The sequence below is a fragment of the Oncorhynchus masou genome, chromosome 31 (assembly GCF_036934945.1).
Source record: "Oncorhynchus masou masou isolate Uvic2021 chromosome 31, UVic_Omas_1.1, whole genome shotgun sequence".
NCBI classification, from domain to species: Eukaryota; Metazoa; Chordata; class Actinopteri; order Salmoniformes; family Salmonidae; genus Oncorhynchus; species Oncorhynchus masou.
Genome location: NC_088242.1, coordinates 49,005,839 through 49,028,298, shown reverse-complemented (window position 1 = coordinate 49,028,298; position 22,460 = coordinate 49,005,839). Strand labels below are relative to the sequence as shown.

The window sequence follows — 22,460 nt, the reverse complement described above, 5'->3', positions numbered from 1 at the left end:
CTGCCCCCTAGCAGTCATACACAGGACCATATGAATTCATGTAATTTGATGAAATCAGTTAAAACGTTAAGATTATTATATATATATTTTTTTACATTTGTCACATCCCTAGCATATATACTCAACAAAAATATAAATGCAACATGTAAAATGTTGGTCCCGTAATTCATGAGCTGAAAGATCCCAGAAGTGTCCCATATCCACACACCTTATTTCTCTCATTATGTGCACACATTTGTCAAGATAATCTGTCCACGTGACAGGTGTGGCATATTAAGATGATTTAACAGCGTGATCATTACACAGGTGCACCTTGTCCTGGGGACAATAAAAGGCCACTCTCAAATGTGCAGGTTTGTCACACAACACAATGCCACAGATGTCTAGTTTCGAGGGAATGTGCAATTGACATGCTGACTGCATACATTTCCACCAGAGCTGTTGTCAGAGAATTTAATGTTAATTTCTCTACCGTAAACTGCCTCAGTCATTTTAGAGAATTTAGCAGTACTTCCAACCAGCCTCACAATTGCAGACCACGTGTAACCACACCAGCCCAGGACCTCCACATCTGGCTTCACCTGCGGGATCGTCTGTGACCAGCCACCCAGACAGCTGATGAGTATTTGTGTCTAATAAAGCCCTTATGTTGGGAAAAATCTCATTCTGATTGGCTGGGCCTGGCTCCCCAGTGGGGGGCCTATGTCCACCCATGTCTGTGACCCTGCTCAGTTGTGAATTCCATAGATTAGGCCTAATGAATTTATATCAATCGACTGATTTCCTTATGAGCTGTAACTCAGTAAAATCATTGAAATTGTTACAAGTTGCTCTTATATTTTTGTTCAGTATAAGTTCTATATTGGTATAATTTTCACACATGTATAACATGGCAATCTCAATGTGCTTCAAAAAAATAAACAAGCAATACATTATCATGATTAGCCTCACTATAGTTAGTTCCACCAATAGAGGTCAAGTCTTTGAATGCATACATCCTACAAAGATGTAGAGGGACAGTTCATGATCAGAAGAAGGTGGTCTGGGAGATGGTTAATGAAGAGTCTGGTGATGATCATGTACAGGGCTACTTTGGGAACCAGCCAGAGTCATGTAGCTTCTGGACCTCTCCTCCTTCACTCTTTGTAGCACCCATTTGGGTGCTGCCTCCGCAGCTCTGGGTGACAGAAAGCTCACCACCCACAGTTGAGTAGTAGCTAGTCGTCCTCACTACGAGCCCTCTGCCTAGCACTGCATTTCTACTGCATCTCCCATTCCTCTCAAGCTTCATGTGACTCTTCAATTGGTGTTTAAAAAAATATCAGGAACCAGTAGCCAGGTGAAACAAAAAAAGCTGGTACAGTGTGCAGATGCATCATTTAAAAAAAACATGTATTGCCAGCTAGCCAAGCAAAGAAAGTTGACCTGCCAGTTCATCTACAGATCTGTGGGTCAAAGCCACCATAAATATACAATAAAACTCAATGTTATATCAAACAAAAAAGCTGATAATAAAAAAAATGATATGTACGTATTTCTCGGGTTAGGCTGCTACTAGGGCGCCATGGCATCTACAGAATTTGCATGCACATGTATAGAAACACGCTAAAATGTATCTTACCTGGATATGGTTGCATCATGATTACCCTCCGAGGGTATGCCTCGTCTCACGTGAAGATATATGGGCTCGGTGTCTGGGTCTCCGGCAAGCACTTAGGTAGTGGCAACTGGCCTGCAGGGAGGTGAACTTGCCTCGCAAGAAGATTCCCTCATCTCCCTCCTGACCAAATGCTCCCATGTCAATCATGGTGAAGTGGTTCCTTGCGTTGCAGACTGCCATCAGGACCATTGAGAAAAAGATGTTGTAGTACTCGATTGCCCGAGTTTACCGGTGCTCATATCCGAATATGTTTTTCGACAGCTCCTGCACAAAACTGATCATTCCATTGGCCCCCAAATTTCTGCCCATTTTACAGCAAATGCAATTCAAAAAGAAACGTTTGATTCTGTGGCTTAAACGTGGTGTCATAAAGCATGTAACACCATACTAGGCTGACTAGTTAGTTTTTGTAAACTGGCATTACACCGGATCGGAAGTTCGGCCCATTTTGCTGCTGACGAATAAGCAACAAAATCCTGTGTTCTCTCATGTGAGATGTGAGGGGAAGCTACTGAAGCATGTCGTCAAATCTGGCAGCCAACGTCCAAAAGTATTGAAAATGTCTTTCCTCAACAATGCTTCACATAGGTTGGACAAGAGACCTGTATTCTCCATTGTCCTCTCATGTAGTTTTCAGTGGACAAATGTAATTTTCTCCCTCGTTTTTATTCCTCCTCTGAGTAGTAAGAGCATTTCAAGCTCTTCCAATTTGTAGAGATGTTTGCTTCTGTAGCCAGTTAAATCCTAGTAGCATCAAAAAGCATAGAACACCATACTAGCCATACTTGTAGCTAGCTAGTATTAGTAAACAAAGGGCATATAGCACACCGGATCTGGAACTTAAAATGTCGTCACTAGCTACAATCATGCGCTTTAGGCTAATCTTGACTCCAATCAATGACATGAGGTTGGAGATGTTGGTTAGAGCTGCCCTGCTCTATATGAAAGTTTTGAGTTTCCTATTCACAAGAAGCATTACCTGATGTGAAACATGCCTCGAACAAAATAGATCTCAGAAGACCTAAGATTAAGAATTGTTGACTTGCATAAAACTGGAAAGCATTACAAAAGTAACTCTAAAAGCCTTGATGTTCATCAGTCCACGTTAAGACACATTGTCTATAAATGGAGAAAGTTCAGCACTGTTGCTATTCTCCCTAGGAGTGGCCGTCCTGCAAAGATGATCGCAAGAGCACAGTGCGGAATGCTCAATGAGGTTAAGAAGAATCATAGTGTCAGCTAAAGACTTACAGAAATCTCTGGGACATACTAACATCTCTGTTGACGAGTCTACGATATGTAAAACACTAAACAAGAATTGTGTTCATGAGAGGACACCGTGGAAGAAGCCGCTGCTATAAATATATTCTGTGGACAAATGAAACTACAGTGGAGTTGTTTGGAAGGAACACACAACACTATGTGCGGAGAAAAAAAGGCACAGCACAGCACACCAACATCAAAAACCAAAACCTCATCCCAACTGTAAAGTATGGTGAAAGGAGCATCATGGTTTGGACTGCTTTGCTGCCTCAGGGCCTGGACAGCTTGCTATCATCGATGGAAAAATGAATTTCCAAGTTTATCAAGACATTTTGCAGGAGAATGTTAGGCTACCTGTCCGCCAATTGAAGCTCAGCAGAAGTTGGGTGACGCGACAGGACAGCGACCCAAAACAGAAGTAAATTAACAACAGAATGGCTTCACCAGAAGAAAATACACCTTCTGGAGTGGACCGGTCAGAGTCCTGACCTCAACCCAATTAAAATGCTGTGGCATGACCTTGAGTGATTCACACCAGACATCCTAAGAATATTGCTGAACTGAAAGTTTTGTAAACATGGTCCAAAACTCCTCCTGACCGTTGTGCAGGTCTGATCCGCAACTACAGAAAACATTTGGTTGAGTTTATTGCGGCCAAAGGAGGGTAAACCAATTGTTAAATCCAAGGGTTCACATTCTCTTTCTACCCTGCATTGTGAATGTTTACACAGTGTGTTCAATAAAGACATGAAAATGTATAATTGTTTGTGTGTTATTAGTTTAAGCAGACTGTGGCATACTATTTTTGTGACTTAGGTGAAGATCAGATCAAATTTTATGGCCAATTTTTCTTTATGCAGAAATCCAGGTAATTCCTGGATTCATGTAATTTTTCTTGCTACTGTATATACGTTTAGGACTACAAATTTACTGAACAAGTTGAATAATAAGTTGCATGGACTCACTCTTTGTGCAATAATAGTGTTTAACTTTATTTTTAAATTACTACTTCATCTCTGTACCCCACACATATACAATTATCTGTAAGGTCCCTCAGTCGAGCAGTGAATGTCATACACAGATTCAACCACAAAGACCAGGGAGGTTTTCCAATGCCTCGCGAAGAAGGGCACCTGTCGGTAGAGGGGTGAATTTAAAAAGCATGGTGTATATAAAGCATATAATTACACTTTGGATGATGTATCAATACACCCAGTCACTACAAAGATACTGGCTGTTTCCTAACTCATTTGCGGGAGGGGATTTCACCACTTGGCCAATGGTGACTTTAAAACAGTTTGTTTAATGGCTGTGATAGGAAAACTGAGGATGGATCAACAACTTTGTAGTTATTCCACAATACTAACCTAATTGACAGAGGGGAAAAAAGGACGTCTGTACAGAATACAAATATTCCAAAACATGCATCCTGTTTGCAACAAGGCACGAAGGCCCCGATTCCAACCTGAGTTAAGTGTCAGTAAATAGAACGTAATTAGCTTTTTATGTACTTTTCTCTTCCTATTCTGACCTTGAACTTAAGCATGCTATTTGTTTGAAGTGGGGCTAGAACAAATGAAGGTGTGGTGGAAATATTTTAACCATTACTTAATTCCTTTATGCATGTGGAAACTTTGAATAAGGTTGATCGAACCTGCCGGTTCCAAGTGGGAAAAACTTTTATCATTTTTTCTTAGAAATAACAGCATTCTCCATGCACTGTAATTTAGAAATTGTTAAGAGCTGGGTAAATTAGTAATCCATTTGGAGAAGGTGATTGTAAATACACATTTTTCCCTTATTACCCCTAGAGACAAATGTGTAATCAGCCATATGGATGCAAACTGAAGATTTGATTTGAGATCATATCAACAGGACATGTATTGTGGCCCCTTTTCCACAGGATATAAATAGATGTGCCGTTATTCTGATTTTTTTTTTTATTGTGTGGATGAAAATTTGGAAACCTAGACTTCTGTAGGGTTGGACCTGTCGCGGTTGACGTCTGTCCTTTAGAAGGTTTTGATTATATGCCAGGGCTTTTCTCAGTTTCATTTTACAATTTGAATTATGTTAAATATTAGCCACTATCAGGAGCCACAGTCAGTAATACCACATACATTTATTTCTGCATCATTGCATTCCATTTACTTTTCTTTCCTCTGTCACGTTCTTTTAAGTTGTTCCTGAGGGTTCTAACAGTAGTGGATCATAGTTGTCCACGCGTCCCAATAATTTGGGACATGTAGCCTACTTGAATCATTGTGGAACTCAGACCACACGTAGCAGGTTAAACCTGGAGCCTGGCGCATGTTTCATGACGAATGGACCTGTGTTATACAGTTCCACGAGTAGTGAGAATTAGGGTAGGATTATTGTTCAAACCCTATTGTATACTTTTTTTAATCTGCCCCCCACCTTCCAATATATGACAATTTTCAGGATGAATCAATCAAATATTTTATCTTATTCATCAATTTATTTTCTGTGAAGGCTCTCCAACCCATTTTTAAAATTGTATTATTCATACAGACTTTCCTAACCCTAAGATTTGCCTAAACAATCTACAAGATCAAAGTATTTTAAAATGTACCGGTTGGTGTTGTAACTGAGACAAATATGCATAGATTGCTTCTTTCATTGATCCCTATATTTTGGCCTGTACTCTCTATGTATTCCATTGTCTGACAAAATTATAACTAAAGATATACTGGATTTAAAGGGATGGCTTAAGTTAAATGTACTGAAAACCCCATTGAATGAAAACTCCACGAGAAAATCTGTTGGCAAGCAAGTGGGAGGGTTTTTAGCAGTTGAATTACATTTATTCAGAGTGTGCAAGGTAGCCACACCTGCAGAGAGCGTTATGTCATTGAAAAAGGTAAGTCTAAATACCAAATACTGAGAAGTGCATAGGTGCCTTTTCTAAGTCTGGAACGTGCCCAAAAGTAATACAGCAGCAAATGTGGCAAAGCAATTCACTTTTTTTGTCCCGAATACAAAGTGTTGTGTTTAGGAAATATCTAATACAACAAACACATTACTGAGTACCACCATAGTGATGACTGCATCATGTTATGGGTATGCCTGAAATTGTTCAGGACTGTGGAGTTTTTGAGGACAAAAAATTAACGGAATGGAGCTAAACACAGGCAAAATCCTAGAGGAAAACCTGGTTGTCTGCTTTTCATCACATACTGGAATCATGGGAAATGTTGCACCACCCAGGCGTGGAAAGCTCTTCGAGACTTAAACAGGAAGACTCAGCTGTAATTGCTCCCTATGGTGACTCTAACATGTATTAACTGAATACATTTTCCAAACTTTCTACAAACCTGTTTTTGCTTGAGAGGATCTGCGGAGGAGAATGGGTGAAACTCCCCAAATACAGGTAGGTAGGTAGGTGTGTGCATATGTGCGTGCGCGCGTGCATCTGCACGCACAGTGAGGCAAAGACTTTTGGAGGAGGGCCTGGTGTCAAGAAGGGCAGCAAAGAAGCCACTTCTCTCAGGGAAAACGTCAGGGACAGACTGATTTCTGCGAAAGGTACAGGGATTGGACTGCTGAGGACTGGGGTAAAGTCATTCATCATTTCTCTGATGAATACCCTTTCAGATTGCTTGGGGCACCTGGAAAAAAGCTTGTCCGGAGAAGACAAGGTGAGTGCTACCATCAGTCCTGTGTCATGCCAACAGTAAAGCATTCTGAGACCATTAATGTGTGGGGTTGCTTCTCAGCCAAGGGAGTGGGCTCACTCACAACTTTTCCTAAGAACACAGCCACGAATAAAGAATGGTACCAACACATCCTCCGAGAGCAACTTCTCCCAACCATCCAGGAACAGTTTGGTGACGAACAATGCCTTTTCAAGCATGATGGAGCACCTTGCCTAAGGCAAAAGTGATAACTAAGTGGCTCGGGGAACAAAACATACAAAACATCGATATTACATCGATATTCTGACAAACTCCAAGCATTGATTATGCAAGAATGTGCTGCCATCAGTCAGGATGTGGCCCAAAAGTTAATTGACAGCATGCCAGGGCGGATTGCAGAGTTCTTGAAAAAGAGGGTCAACACTGCAAATATTGACTCTGCATCAACTTCATGTAATTGTCAATACAAGCCTTTGACACTTATGAAATGCTTGTAATTATACTTCAGTATTCCATAACATCTGACAAAAATATCTAAACACACTGAAGCAGCAAACTTTCTGGAAATTTATATTTTTGTCATTCTCAATTTTTGTCCACGACTATATAAGCTTGTCACATTTAGTCATTGGGATTTTTGCCCATTCTTCAAGGCAAAACTGCTCCACCTCTTTCAAGTAAGATGGGTTCCTCTGGTGTACAGCAATCTTTAAGTCATACCACAGATTCTCAATTGGATTGAGGTCTGGGCTTTGACTAGGCCATTCCAAGACTTAAAAATGTTTCCCCTTAAACCACTGGAGTGTTGCTTTAGTAGTATGCTTAGGGTCATTGCCCGGCTGGAGGGTGAAGCCCCTTCCCAGTCTCAAATCTCTGGAAGACAAACAGGTTTCCCTCAAGAATTTCCCTGTATTTAGCGCCATCCATCATTCATTCAATTCTGACCAGTTTCCCAGTCCCTGCCAATAGAAAAACATCCCCACAGCATGATGCTGCCACCACCATGGTTCACTGTGGGGATGTTCTGAGAGGTGTTGGGTTTGCGCCAGACATAGAGGTTTCCTTGATGGCCAAAAGTTCAATTTAATTTCATCTCACCAGAGTACCTTCTTCCATATGTTTGGGGAGTCTCCCACATGTCTTTTAGTGAACGCCATCAAACGTGTTTGCTTATTTTTTTCTTTAAGATATTTTTGGGGGGGCCACTCTTCCGGAAAGCACAGCTCTGTGAAGGGTACGGCTTAAAGTGGTCCTATGGACAGGCACTCTAATCTCCGCTGTGGAGTTTTGCAGCTCCTTTAGGGTTATCTTTGGTTTCTTTGTTGCCTCTCTGATTAATGCCCTCCTTGCCTGGTCCATTTGTTTTGGTGGGTGGCCCTCTCTTGGCAGGCCTGTTGTGGTGCCATTATCTTTCCATTTTTTTTATATTGGATTTAATGGTGCTCTGTGGGATGTTCAAAGTTTTGGATATTTTTTTATAACCCATCCCTGATCTGTACTTTCCCACAACTTTATCCCTGAAATGTTTGGAGAGCTCCTTGTTCTTCATGGTGCCTCTTGCTTGGTGGTGTTTCAGATTGTGTGTGTGTGTGTATATATATAGGTATATACTGTTATCATGTGGCACTTAGATTGCACACAGGTGGACTTTATTTAACTAATTATGTGACTCATCTTATTTAGGGGGTTCATAGCAAAGTGGGTGAATACATATGCACACACCACTTTAATGTTTTTAAACAAGTTTTTTTTTCACTTCACTAATTTGGAGTTTTGTGTATGTCTATTACATGAAATCCAAATAAAAATCTATTTAAATTACAGGTTGTAATGCAACAAAATAGGAAACATGCCAAGGGGGATTCACATTTTTGCTTTCAGGTATCTCCAGAGATGTTGATTAGGTTCAAGTCCGGGCTCTGACTGGGTGACTCAAGAACATTCTTGAGCCACTCCTGCATTGTCTTGGCTGTGTGCTTAGGATCGTTGTCCTGTTGCAAGGTGAACCTTCACCCCACTCTGAGGACCTGAGTGCCCTGGAGCAGGTTTTCATCAAGGATCTCGCAGTACTTTGCTCCATTCATATTTGCCTCGATCCTGTCTTGTCTCCCAGTCCCTGCCGCTGAAATATATCCCCACAGGGTGATGCTGCCACCACCATGCTTCAAGCGTGGTGGAGGCAGCATCATCCAATTGGGATATCCTTGAGTGGTCCATCCAGAGCCCAGACTTGAACCTAATTGAACATCACTGGAGAGACCTGAAAATTGCTGTGCAGCGACGCTCCCCATCGAAACCTGACAGCTTGAGAGGATCTGCAGAGGAGAATGGGAGAAACTCCCCAAATATATATACAGGTGTGCCAAGCTTTTAGTGTCATTCCCAAGAAGACACTAGGCTGTAATCGCTGCCAAAGGTGCTTCAATGAAGTACTGAGTAAAGGGTCTGAATACTTATGTAATTGTGATATTTCAGTTATTTATAAGAACCTTTTTTGCTTCATCATTATGGGGTATTGTGTGTTGTTTGATGGTGAAAAAACAACAATTTTAATGCATTTTAGTATATAAGGCTTTAACATAACAACATGTGGAAAAAGTCAAGGGGTCTGAATACGTTCTGAATGCACTGTAAATCCATGGAAATGTTTTTTACACATTCAGGCCTAAGTCTTGAGTTCTTATGTTTGGTGGCTGACTAGATTTGGACTGGATTAAGCATTGTATAGACAGCGGTGGCTGCTCAAGTACAGACCAAAATGTGCCCCTTTTGCTTGAATGGATACTCCGATGGTGTCAACCTCTAATGTGGGTGAATAGAATTGGACTGGGAATGCTCAACTGATGTATGAACTAGAGCCAAACAAATGCATCCTTTCACCGATATTATCGGCCACTGTTGGCCTTTCACCGATACCGGACGATAATTCCACCAATAACAGATATTCAATAAATATGATGGAAAAAGGGAATCTCATGCTTATCTGAACCCTTGCAGCCATTCCTATGGTGTCATTATTGTCACAATGTAAGAAGTCAACAGTATATTTCTTGGATAATTACTGTTTTGGATGGCAATTTATGAGAACTCAGTGTGGAAAATATGTTTGTTTTTTTAAATTTCCCTGCTTTTAACAGTATATCGGCAGATGTGTAGGTATTGGAAAGGTTTTTCCCCCTCAAAAAATCAGAATCGTAATATAAAAAAAACATATTGGTCGGGCTTTAATATGAACTCTGTCACTTGCGGTTCGTATATCGTTCAGACTGGTTGAAATGTGCAGTCTCTGTCTCCTCACTTGATATTGATTGACTCTCCCCTCTCCGTGTGAGCCAAAGATAACTTCCTGACTAATATTAACCTAACTACTAACATCTGATAGCTGCTCTCTCTCCCTCAAGCTCATTCTCCCTGATATCTTAGGCTTTTAAGGAGAATCAACATACTTTGGGCAGAGCATATGGGAAGGCTGTGACCTCTTCATAGAGAAAGCAGTCAAGTTTGGTTTTATGCCGAGGGATCGAGATCCGTAAGGGCGGAAGACTTGCATTGAAAAGAAAATGTCTCACAAATGTTTGTTTTTATTACAGCATGTGTAACCAGCAGAACCCCCATTTGAGGAAGTGCATACTGAATTCCTCAAAGATATGTAAATATTACACGTATCGTCTTGATTCACAGAAGTTGTGCCGGAATATTTCCTTCAAATTAGAACTTTGTTTAGACCTAATTCTCATGACTGCTATAAACTGTAGCTAAGGAAACCAGAATCTGAATCTGGGGACACTCAAGGTCCATAGACTACTTTTTAGGAATCCATTCCTGCACCTAGGTACATTTCTAATTCAGGTGAACTATCTTGAAAACAGTAATGGGTCCTCCTCTTGGTTTGGCTTCAAGTGTGAACTATGAAGGTTCAATGTTTTTTTGTGAACCAGAAAGTTCCAGAATACTTATGAATATTGAACTACGTTAATTTTCACTAGTTTATTCACACACAAAAACCTGTTTCGGTAACATTTTGTTTGGATAGTCCCAAGTACATGGTTTGTAGATCTTCAACAACATTACAACTATCCCTAGCTTGTACTCTAACCCTTATCCTAACCCTAAACTTAACCCTTGTTTTAACTGTAACCGTAGGCTGGAGTTAAACAAAGCAACTTTCCCACAATTTTTGGGTAACTGAGTTACTACTTGATTGCTTTGTGAAACACCCCAATGCAACTCATCTGCAACTTGGTTGCATCCATCTTTGTGCTAGTGGTGGGGAGTTGACTCCAAAATAATAGATTCCTCGACTCTTTGCCTGTAATCTCCCGATGTCGACTCCCCTTTCTGTGTGACAAGCTTTGATTCCTCTAGGAATCAACTCCTAAGATTCAGTATTTTTGCATCTACTGAGACTGAGTATTTAGTAGTGGTTTCTTTGCAGCAATTTAACCATGAAGGCCTGATTGGCTCAAACACATTAAGGAAAGAAATTCCACAAATGAACTTTTAACAAGGCACACCTGTTAATTGAAATGCATTCCAGGTGACTACCACATGAAGCTGGTTGAGAGAATGCAAGAGTGTGCAAAGCTGTCATCAAGGCAAAGGGTGGCTACTTTGAAGAATCTCAAATATAAAATGTATTTTGATTTGTTTAACACTTTTTGGTTACCACATAATTCCATGTGTTTTTTTTCTCATAGTTTTGATGTCTTCACTAACATTCTACAATGTAGAAAATAGTCAAAATAAAGAGAAACCCTTGAATGAGTAGGAATGAGTAGGTGTGTTCAAACCTTTGACTGGTACTGTATATCACAACTTAATGGACTGGAATCAAATCCCAGTAGTTGGGCTCTTTGAATAGCATCAAGACTAGCATCCCTTCATCTGCTCTGGGAGTCCAGGGTTCCTGGTTGAATTTTATGAACCGATATATAAGTTGACCGATATTAGCTAAAAAAATATTTGACTGATTTATATCGAATGTGCCTTTAAACCACCAATATTGTTTACATAGAGTTAACAATAAAGTATCATGTTAAATCAGAGCACATTAAAACCTCCTTTAGTTAAACACTACCTGCATCCAGAGGAAATGCTTTGTACATGGGATGTCTTAAAGGACCGGGCCAATATGACGCTTGCTTTGATTTACCAGTTAAAATAATGATACATGATACACAGGGAAACAAACATCCGAATGAGAATGAAACAACCACATAGTGAAAACTCAACAATGCAGCCACACAGTGAGAATGATTTTTTGTTGTTGTTTTTTTTAAACAATTCTGTAGTTAAAATTTAGCTTCCTCCTTGGCTTTTAGCAGTTTGAATAGTGCTGGAGCCTCTGAAATGCATCAATTTGTCTTAGACATCCCACGCTTTGTGAGAGGAGGACAGTGGCATCCTGTCCTTTTCAGCTCTGCTCATCAGTTGCTTTCTGTATTCGTGAAGAGTTTCTGACTCCCCATAGTTGACTTCCCCCTCTCGCTGGCTGGGGAAGCGGAACTTGCTCAGAGCGTGAGCTTTCATTAGCCTCTATCTTCTGTGACAGCTCGCTGGTGCTGCCTGGCTGGGCTCGCCCACTGACAAAATTCCGGAAGACTTTTGGAAGGACATAGACAGAGAGGGTGTGCACGCTTAGATTGGTCTCTTTGCTAGCTGAAAACATAATATAGCTGGGGGTTCTCTTGTGCCTTTTCACACTACTGTAGATTTCAATACTGATAGTGTTAAACTATTTTTGTCCAAATGTGTTGGTTAAATATTTAGTTATTCTATTGAATGGACATAATGGGGAAGTTTGAAGAAGATTTGAATGAGCACCTTCAGGCCTGGTGTCTGGAGTGGAAGATGGCGTGATATGAGACACAGGAAATTAATGGTCCACCTTGACAGTCAGCTATCAGATAAAGGGAGGAAATACTGAAAAGACTCAATATTGAAATCTAGCAGCTAGGTAATGTTATTTTTCATAGCATTCTTCTATAAAACATTTAACTCTATGCACATTACTTTTTACTCTTTGAAAAACATTTAGTTGATATTGTTTATCTTGTACTCTTGTTTATTCACTGTGTAACTCTGTTGTTGTTTGTGTCGTACTGCTTTGCTTTATATTGGCCAGGTCCAAGTTGTAAACAAGTACTTGTTCTCAACTAGCTTACATGGTTAAATAAAGGTGAAATAAAAAATATTTACTCCGCCTTGTAGTTCATGAAGAATGCATAGGTAACTGAGCTGAGTGCTGAAATGGGAATTTTGTGTACATGGTTATATAATTGATTTGGGTAAATCAACATGAGGAAAAACAGTCCCAGGCAGTGTTCATGTAAAATGATGCTGCCGTAATCACTTACCTAAAGGTAATTTTGCTAAACCTTCCTAGTGGCCAAAGGGTGTGTCTGTCCGTCTTTTTGTAAAGTGTGTGTGCACATAGGAATGCGTGTGAACTATACTGAACAAAAATATAAATGAAAACTGCAACGATTGCAAGATTGTACTGAGGAGCTAGGCCCAGCCAATCAGTGAGCTTTTCCCCACAAAAGTGCTTTATTACCCCATAACTATTCAAGATTGGAGGACTGCAAGTCTGTTTTCTGCATACAAGCTCAGTGTATTTCTTATGGCAGGTTTGATAGAGGTAGGGTTTATGGAATCCAAGTTGTTCTGATTAGATTAATAGCCCAGTACTCAACTACTAGTCCCAGCTAACAAAAGGCTTGGAAGTACAGAAATGTGGAAGCACAAAGTGCTATACCTACAATTTGAACCTCTGTTTTTGTTGGTATCTTATTTTTTTCATGCAGCCAAGTCACCTCTGTCTTCCAACACCCTTTCTCTCTTTATGAAATGAAATGCTCTCTCATGGTAAAGGCACCATACACCAACACCACTTCCTCATAGGATGTATCATTTTTAACTTATTCTTTCACTTCTTCTAGTCTCTTTTATTATCTCTGTAGAGTGAGTACATAGGGTGTGTCCCAAATGGCACCATATCCCCTATATAGTGCACTACTTTTGACCAGGGCCCATGGGACTCTGATCAAAGGAAATGCACTATATATGGAAAATGGGGCCATTCAAATGCAGTGTGCTAGGGAATATGGTGCCATTTGGGACACAATCATGGTGTGTGACCGCATCTCTGTGTTTTTAGGCTACCAAACAGTTTCTGGAGGAAATCACCAAGTGGACCACTCAGCATGGAGTGTCCCAGCTGTCCTGGGAAGTGGCCGTCAAGTTCCTCATGGCGCGCAAGTTCGACGTGCTGCTAGCCATTGAGCTCTTCCACAGCTACAGAGTAAGTGTGTGTAGGTATGCATGCGCGTGCGTGCGTGTCAGTGGTGGCTGGTAACTTGTAAAGTTAGGGAGAAAGATGGTGAATTATTTCTAAATAAAAATTTTAGGAGCATTGTTTATATTTTTGTGTTTTTTTTACACAATTTTGAGGGGGACAATCCTCCTCTTCCTCCCTTATCTTGGCAAAGGAAGAATCCTCATTAACATGGATATAAACAAATTGATACACCAAATTTGAGAGAAATAAGCTTTTTGTGCATATGGAACATTTCTGGGATCTTTTTATTTCAGCTCATGAAACATTGGACCAAAACTTTACATGGTAGCGTTGATGCACTATATATACAAAGTATGTGGAAATCCACTATTTCAGCCACACCCGTTGCTGACAGGTGTATACAATCCAGCAGACAGCCATCTCCATAGACAAACATTGGCAGTAGAATGGCCTTTCTGAAGAGCTCAGTGACTTTCATCGTGGCATCGTCATAGGATGCCACCTTTCCAACAAATCGGTTTGTGAAATGTCCATGCGGATGCCTCTGAGCGGTCGGGAAGGTTGTTTGGAGTGTTTATCCGACTGGATAAAAAAAGTAATAGGTTATTATATGCTACTCCCCACTTCTAAAACCGGAAAACACCCCTAAGTGCTGTTATTGTGAAGTGGAAATGTTTAGGAGCAACATTGTTAGGCCACACAAGCTCACAGAACGGGACCGGCGGGTGCTGATGCGCATAGCGTGTGAAAATTGTCTGTCCTCGGTTTCAACACTCACTACCGAGTTCCAAATTGACCCTGGAAGCAATGTCAGCAGTACTGTTCGTTGGGACCTTAATGAAAGGGGTTTCCATGGCCGAGCAGCCGCTCACAAGCATAAGATCACCATATGCAATGCCAAGTGTCAGCTGGAGTGGTGTTAAGCTCGCCACCATTGGACTTTGGAGCAGTGGCAACGCGTTCTCTGGAGTGATGCTTCACCATCTGGCAAATCTGGGTTTGGCTAATGCCAGGAGAACGCTACCTGCCCGACTGTATAGTGCCAACTGTAAAGTTTGGTGTAGGAGGAGTAATGGTCTGGGACTGTTTTTCATGGTTCGGGATTGGCACCCTAGTTCCAGTGAAGGGAAATCTTAACGCTACTGCATACAATGACATTATATATATAATTTTGTGCTTCCAACTTTGTGGTAACAGTTTGGGGAAGACCCTTTCCTCTTTCAGCATGACAATTCCCCTGTGCACAAAGTGAGGTCCATCCACAAAGCAAGGTTTATTTAACTAGGCAAGTCAGTTCTTATTCTTATTTACAATGACGGCCAAACGCCGATGACGCTGGGCCAATTGTGCGCTGCCCTATGGAACTCCCAATCACAGCCGGATGAGATGCAGTCTGGATTCGAACCAGGGACTGTAGTGACGCCTCTATCACTGAGATGCAGTGCCTTAGACCGCTGCTCCACTCAGGAGCCCCCATCCATTACAGAAATGGTTTGTCGAGATCGGTGTGGAAGAACTTGACTGGCCTGCACAGAGCCCCTACCTCAACACCATCGAACGACTTTGGGATGAATTGGAACACCGACTGTGAGTCGGCCTAATAACCCAACATCAGTGCCTGATCTCACCAATGCTCTTGTGGCTGAATGGAAGCAAGTCTCCACAGCAATGTTCCAACATCTAGTGGAAAGCCTTCCTAGAAGAGTGGAGGCTGTTATAGCTGCAAATGGGGGACCAACTCCATATTAATGCCCATGATTTTGTAATAAGATGTTCGACGAGCAGGTGTCCACATACTTTTGGTCATGTAGTGTAATTTTGTTCAGTGTAATTTTGTTCAGTGTATAAGCATGTTAAGTACTACGTCATAATCCTTGAGCCCACAGTTATCCAATTGTTTGCCACGGTAGTCAGTTTAAGCTCTACTCCACGCGGATCAAGGTAAAGGCTTTCTAATCACTTGGACAGGTAGATCTTTGTAAATATACAGTACTGTCGTGTAGCCTACAAGGTTCAATTCACAGCTTCCCACAGGTATTTATACCTTATCTGCTTGGCTATCACGGTATCTCTGCAATACCATACATCCTGAAAATCTCCTCAGAAATGTTTTCCTTTCCTTTTCTCTTTCCTTTCAGCTAAACTTCCCTTTAATCACATGACGGTTGAGAGCACACTTGCTGGTAGGACTCATCCATATATTGCCTCCAAAGACATGGATGTCGATTTTAGGCAGCCCCCCGCACCTCTCTGATTCAGAGGGGTTGGGTTAAATGCAGAAGACACATTTCAGTTGGACAACTGACTATGTATCCCTCTTTCCCCTTTCATCCTTCCAGCCTTTAATCAAACCAATGCAGATGAAGGAAAGACCAATCACTGAAGAGTTCTGAGACACACTAGGTCTGGGATGGGGAAATGCAGTCCTGCACTTCCACACCTGAGTCAACTGATAGTAGTGGCCTACATTGAAGACTGTTTAGGTGGATTTGGATCATTTGAATCAGTGTGTGAGTGCTGGACTGGAACAAAAGCCTGTAGACTTCACAGGCCTGATGTTCCCTTAATTGTTATTTTTTCATGTGTCCAGGAGACGCGTCTGAAAGAAGGCATCGTCAAACTACAGCCTCAGGAGGAACCTCTGCATTCGGAGCTGCTCAGTGGGAAGTTCACTGTGCTGGTGAGTTTAATAGTGTTTTTGTGTTTTGTGTGTGCAAAGGCGTATGGCAGCTTTGGCAACCCTCTGTGGCATTAAGCCTACAACAACCATCTTAAGTTTCACTCCGTGTGAAAATGTTTTCTTCCGCATCGTGCCTACTGAACACGACCCAGATGCTGAAAAAAGATAAACGCTAAAACAACTCCAGGACCAGACTCTTTGCATTGGTTAACCTCCATGTCTGGAGCGGGTGGCGGATGTCGATTCCCCTCCCCGGGGCCGTTCGTCAGTAAGTGCAATGGGCCATGCATGGCTTTCAGACAGAGACGGTAATGTCATGACACATACCGTCTCAACGCCTCTCACTCCCATTCCATTAGGAGGATACTCTCGTCAGGATGGGGGGGGAACAGTGCAGGAAATGCTCTGGGATCATCTGCTTTTTCTTTTACGACTATGAGATATATGGAGCTGTGCCGACTAGGCTGCTTTCTGCTGTAGTAGTTATGCAGACAGTAGTAGGTGGGGTGTGGGGGTTGTGGCATATTTTGGTTAAACTATCTCCAATTCAATGGAAGTCAACCCTCTGCATGCACAGTGCACTCTTCTATCACATGTGCAGTGCACTTTTCCATCACATGTACAGCTGATTCTCAAGATCTTGCACACTAATGAGATGCTATTGAGCCCACTCTACTACACTGTCTGAGCCAAGGACTACATGCTTTCTGTTAAGTTTTGATTAAGTTATATTTTATGATAACTAGTAAATAGTAGCCGACAGCAATGTGTATTTAAATAGTTTAACTTGTTAACAATTCCTACTAGTTAATTTTTCTACCATGTGGGTTTTTACCTTGCTTGAGCCTGTTAAGTGAGGAGTGTTAATTCACCTGTTTCCATACATGTTTAATTTCAAAACATTTTATCTTACAAATGAGTTGTTTAATCTAACTGCTTAACTATTTATCTGTACATGGAATTGTATTTGTATTTGTTTTTACTGATTTAAAAAAAAATACATAAAAATGCCACGGGCACTATCTAATGTGAGAGAGAATAAAGTAGACAGCACATGTCAAACGTTTGGTTTATGACCCTATGTCAGGATGGCGTGTGCACGCCCATATTTGGGCATCCGGTCAGGACATCCTGGCGGGAACTGATCATGTGCTTATGCCCATATCTGGGCTACCGGTTCCTGTTCTCACGCGTTAGAGGGTGTGCTAATCTATGCATATATTGTATCTATTCCTTTGAAGTTGTCATGATGATTGATGTCTAGGTACCTGGTTGAACTTGGGGGTACTGTAACAAGCAATACGTGTTAAATATGTGCCACAGTCAATCATGACAGCCTCTTTATGAAAGGCCTTTACTTATGACTTAAACAGAATAATTTTATACCCAGCTTATTCATTAATGCTGTGGGATAAATCAGGTGTTTCTAGGTGGGCTTAAACAAATCTACAGTGGAACAAAAGTGTACATTTTACACATGTTTATTGACAGATATAGTGGAGATGCTACAAAAATCTGCTAGTGGATATTCAATGTACAACAGTAGTCTTCGGTAACAAGCAATACGTGTTAAATATGTGTCAGTCAATCATGACAGCCTCTTTATGAAAGGCCTTTACTTATGACTTAAACAGATTAATTTTCTGCCCATCTTATTAATGAATGCTGTGGGCATACCCAGGACAAACATGCCGGACGGATTATTATCTACTCGTGGAGGGAAAACTTACAGAGCTTTGATGGAGTGTGCAAGCGTCTTAGCGATCATGAATTGGAAACGGATAATGGATAATGGTCAGGACCTATATGTGTAAGAAAGGAATAGTAAAAAGGTTTAATTAATTATGACATGTCTTAAAGTTTGTACTAAAAATTATTATTTTTATTTATTTTATTTATTAATTTTACCCATTTTTCTCCCCAATTTTCGTGGTATCCAATTGTTTTAGTAGCAACTATCTTGTCTCATCGCTACAACTCCCGTACGGGCTCGGGAGAGACGAAGGTTGAAAGTCATGCGTCCTCCGATACACAACCCAACCAAGCCGCACTGCTTCTTAACAGAGCGCGCATCCAACCCGGAAGCCAGCCGCACCAATGGGTCGGAGGAAACACCGTGCACCTGGCAACCTTGGTTAGCGCGCACTGCGCCCGGTCCGCCACAGGAGTCGCTGGTGCGCGATGAGACAAGGACATCCCTACCGGCCAAGCCCTCCCTAACCCGGACGACGGTAGGCCAATTGTGCATCGCCCCACGGACCTCCCGGTCGCGGCCGGTTACGACAGAGCCTGGGCGCGAATCCAGAGTCTCTGATGGCACAGCTGGCACTGCAGTACAGCGCCAACCGGGAGGCCTGTACTAAATATTTTGAATTAAATAAATTGTTTTAAAAATGTATCTCACATTTTAACGATAGGAAAATGTTCTTTCCATCTATCACCAAGCATGCCCCAGGAGAAAAAGACATACGGAAAAGCCATGTGCGGGTGTTTCAAAAACAAAAGGGGTGGGGTGTGTGTTCAATAATGCCCAGGCATCTGCACTCAAGGCCCTTTCTCTCTCTCTGTAGGGGATCATTTGAAACCAAGGTTTGCACTATCATACAGTATGTCCAGATATCTGCCTACCCCCCGTCCAAAAGTGTGATGGCTTCTCTTAAAATGGGCACTTTCGATTCATTAACACACAGGTCTTTCAAATCCGAATTTAAATTCAAACAACCCAAAGGATGTGGTTGGGGGGGTAAAAAGTCAAACACCCCAGAAAGAATACAGTATGTCTAGACCGACCCCTGGGGTTAAACATTGATATTTCTAATCAGCGCCCTGTGCCCCCAACCCGGTCTATAAATGTACATCAGACACCCCACCAAGGTGCTAACCCTGAGGGTGCAGGAAATCAAAAAGGCAATACATGCATACAAAATGTCTCAACATCCCCTCCTGTTGTTTGAATTCACTGTCTTTGTAATCTAAACAAAATATACAGGGTGTTGCATACAGGATATAGCCCGGAAAAAGTCACCACAGTGCCCCGTAAAACAAATTCCGTACTTTCTCTAGTTAGGGACACGTCCGTGGAGCGAGTCTAGTGACATCCGATCCACTCTGTTAGCACCGCTTTAGCGCAAACCCACAGGCCAACAGCCCCGAATATTTATCGGCCAGGACAGATAGTCTGTGAATCCATCCTAATGGAGCTTTCTGAAGGTGAGTTCGTGAAAAAATTGTTTGAATATTAAGGATAATATTGTAATATTAAACAGGAGTTAAATGTTTTTTAAACGGGGATCAATGCCCGTATTCTTATAAGTTAAATATGTATATAGGACAAATAACTGTTAATATTATCTAACGTTTGCAGGATATCCAGAGGCTACCGGACATAATTTGATTGGGATGCGACAGTTAGACGGGGATTCTCAGAAGCAAACTGCGCCCTGTCCTTTACGTAGCCCTTCACCACCACACTATTTTCGGCGTAAGTCCCAAAAAATAAAATCCATAATGATTTCTATACATTAAAAACAAAAAGTGTGCACCCTATTTTAAAAGCTATTTTTGTGTTTACAGCAGACAGCCAACAAACAGGGATACATGCAGCATTAGGGACTCTGAATGACTTCGGAAGTGCAGATGAAACGGATGCTATTCTAAGTTTTTGTACTAACTGCCTTACCCAAACTCCAAACAGGGATACATGTTTGTACATGTCAGCAGTCCCAGGACAGATAAAACGATAATCGGGGAATCCTTCCTTCCTCATGGAACTGTTTTGAAGGGGAGTTGAATATTCAAGGGAATGTTTGTATATAGATATATATTATTTAAGAATGATAGGTATTAATTCTAGGCATTTACATGTATGTTTTTAAAAATGAAGGCTATTTATACAATGAAACATTGTCTTTATTCATACTGTTTGTAAACGATAGCTTCTGCCCTCTTAGGGTCTACTTGACCCGCTTATTGATTAGAAAGTATGATTAGAAACCAAGGCCAACTATATTCAATCTGTGATTAGAAACGATAATTAGAAGCTATGACAAAACTATGATAATACACTATAAACAACTATGAAGACAGGGCTGTGTGTGCGTGAATGATGATCTATTATTTAAGTGTTGAATATATTCTTTCTCTCAGGCTATGAAAAATGCAAAAGATAGGACATTCGATCTGTATAAAACGTTGATATTGTCAGTAAGGTCACTGAGACTAACAATAGACAATAGTTATTGTGGGAGGTTTAGGGTTAAAATATATGGGAAGGATCAGGAATGTTAGAGATTTGGTCACAGTGGCGATTATGAAAGAGGGAGATTAGAACCCTAAAAGTAATATTAACTTTATGGAAAACAATATTCACACTATATGGATTATAAACATGTACATACATAGAGAGCCAACACATCAGAATCTAACAGGGATGAGTGGCGATTCATAGTACAACAGGAGTCTTCTGTAACCTGCAATACGTGTTAAATATCCATGACTGAATGGTTTCACAAACTCCCTTTAAAGGTTTTGTAAGAAAGTTGTAACAGGCCTCATCCAACAGTCTAGAGATTAACCTAGAGACACCAAAACAACAACGTTTAGAGCAGCTTGGAGATTATTACCCCTGTAAGGGGGGTGCAAAGAGCTGATTTACCCAACTCTGTACAAACCCCGACACTGGGTATGATAACTCTGACGCGTACGTCTAATGGTTGTTGTAGATGTTTACAACTGAGGGAGTTTACAGTATGTCAATGAGATGTACAAAGGCAAAGAGAGCAACATATTGACTTAAGTGACCTCAAAGACCGACAGCCGACTTTATAATATAGAATGCAGGGATGTGTACTGAACATGTACCCATTATAAAACAAAATGGTCTACGGTCAAATGCATTTATAGTTTTTAAGGAAGTGGACGCTGCATTCATTTAGATTATTTCAACATAGTCTAGAACCAGTAAGAACATAGATTGAATGATCTGCTTTGTGCTATTGAGCAAGAGGCCTGACCCATTTCTATGTAAGAAGCCACACTCTTTATATTCAGCTTCTTAATTAACTAACTGATAAATATGTTTTTTTTAAGTCAGCTTAACGTATATACTAGTACAACATACTAGGTACATACACTTCAATAATTAGAATAATTTTCATACACTCGAGAAAACAACATAACATAACAGTCAAGGGATAGGGGTGGAGAAATGCAAGCACCCACAGACCGACCATCCACTGGACCAAAAATAAAGTTTACAATGCTTTAAAAAAAAAATGTATGTCACTGTGAACAAAAATGTTTTTTAAAAAACAGGGCAAAATAAGCTCACATTTTCATCTCTGACCGGGCAAGAGGAACAAGGCATCCGCAGGTCACAATCAATAAGCACATCATCAATGCCCCCCCCCCAAAAAAAAAAAATCACAAAGAAATCCTTGAGTCACAAGGGAGTCAAATACAGACTTTAAAAAAATATGGATGCCATCAGAGGATGGACTGTTTTTAAAATAAGACCAGAATGGAGCCCAAGCCCCATAAAACAGTTTGGGGTTCCCAAGTCTCTCAACCAAAATGTATAAGATGGGGGAGATGCCATTTTGCAGTTCTGAAGTATTAGCCGTCTAGCTAAAGTGTCCAACTGGATTCTTGACAAGGTGGTACCTATGGGCAGTACACCAAAAAGGGCTGTAAGGGGAGACGGATCTATAACAGTGTCATATATATATATCAGAGAAACATTTAAATATTGCATATACATCTGAAATTGCGCCCCTAGGAAGCTTGTTCAGCTCAAATTCTCACTATAGCTGTATTCGCAGGCCTATGGGGAAATTCAGGTGTTAGCTCTGACAAAGTTCCTAGTCTGGAGATAGTAGAAAAAGTGGGATTGGGGGAGGTTGA

The 22,460-nt window shown here is 41.1% G+C and overlaps 1 protein-coding gene across 2 annotated transcripts in view; it reads left to right on the top strand.

Annotated features, from left to right (window-relative positions):
* Window positions 1-22,460, top strand: part of LOC135524048 (tyrosine-protein phosphatase non-receptor type 9-like) — a 55,406-nt gene that overhangs the window by 4,679 nt on the left and 28,267 nt on the right. Inside the window, exons 1-3 of one of the 2 annotated variants that reach the window (XM_064951193.1) lie at window positions 12,184-12,535; window positions 13,739-13,882; window positions 16,470-16,559. In XM_064951193.1, the coding sequence (XP_064807265.1) occupies window positions 13,829-13,882; window positions 16,470-16,559 (144 nt within the window). In that variant the 5' untranslated portion in view covers window positions 12,184-12,535; window positions 13,739-13,828. Of the gene's footprint in view, window positions 1-12,183; window positions 12,536-13,738; window positions 13,883-16,469; window positions 16,560-22,460 lie in introns of those variants that run through there. The other variant, XM_064951189.1, reaches the window with a different exon arrangement.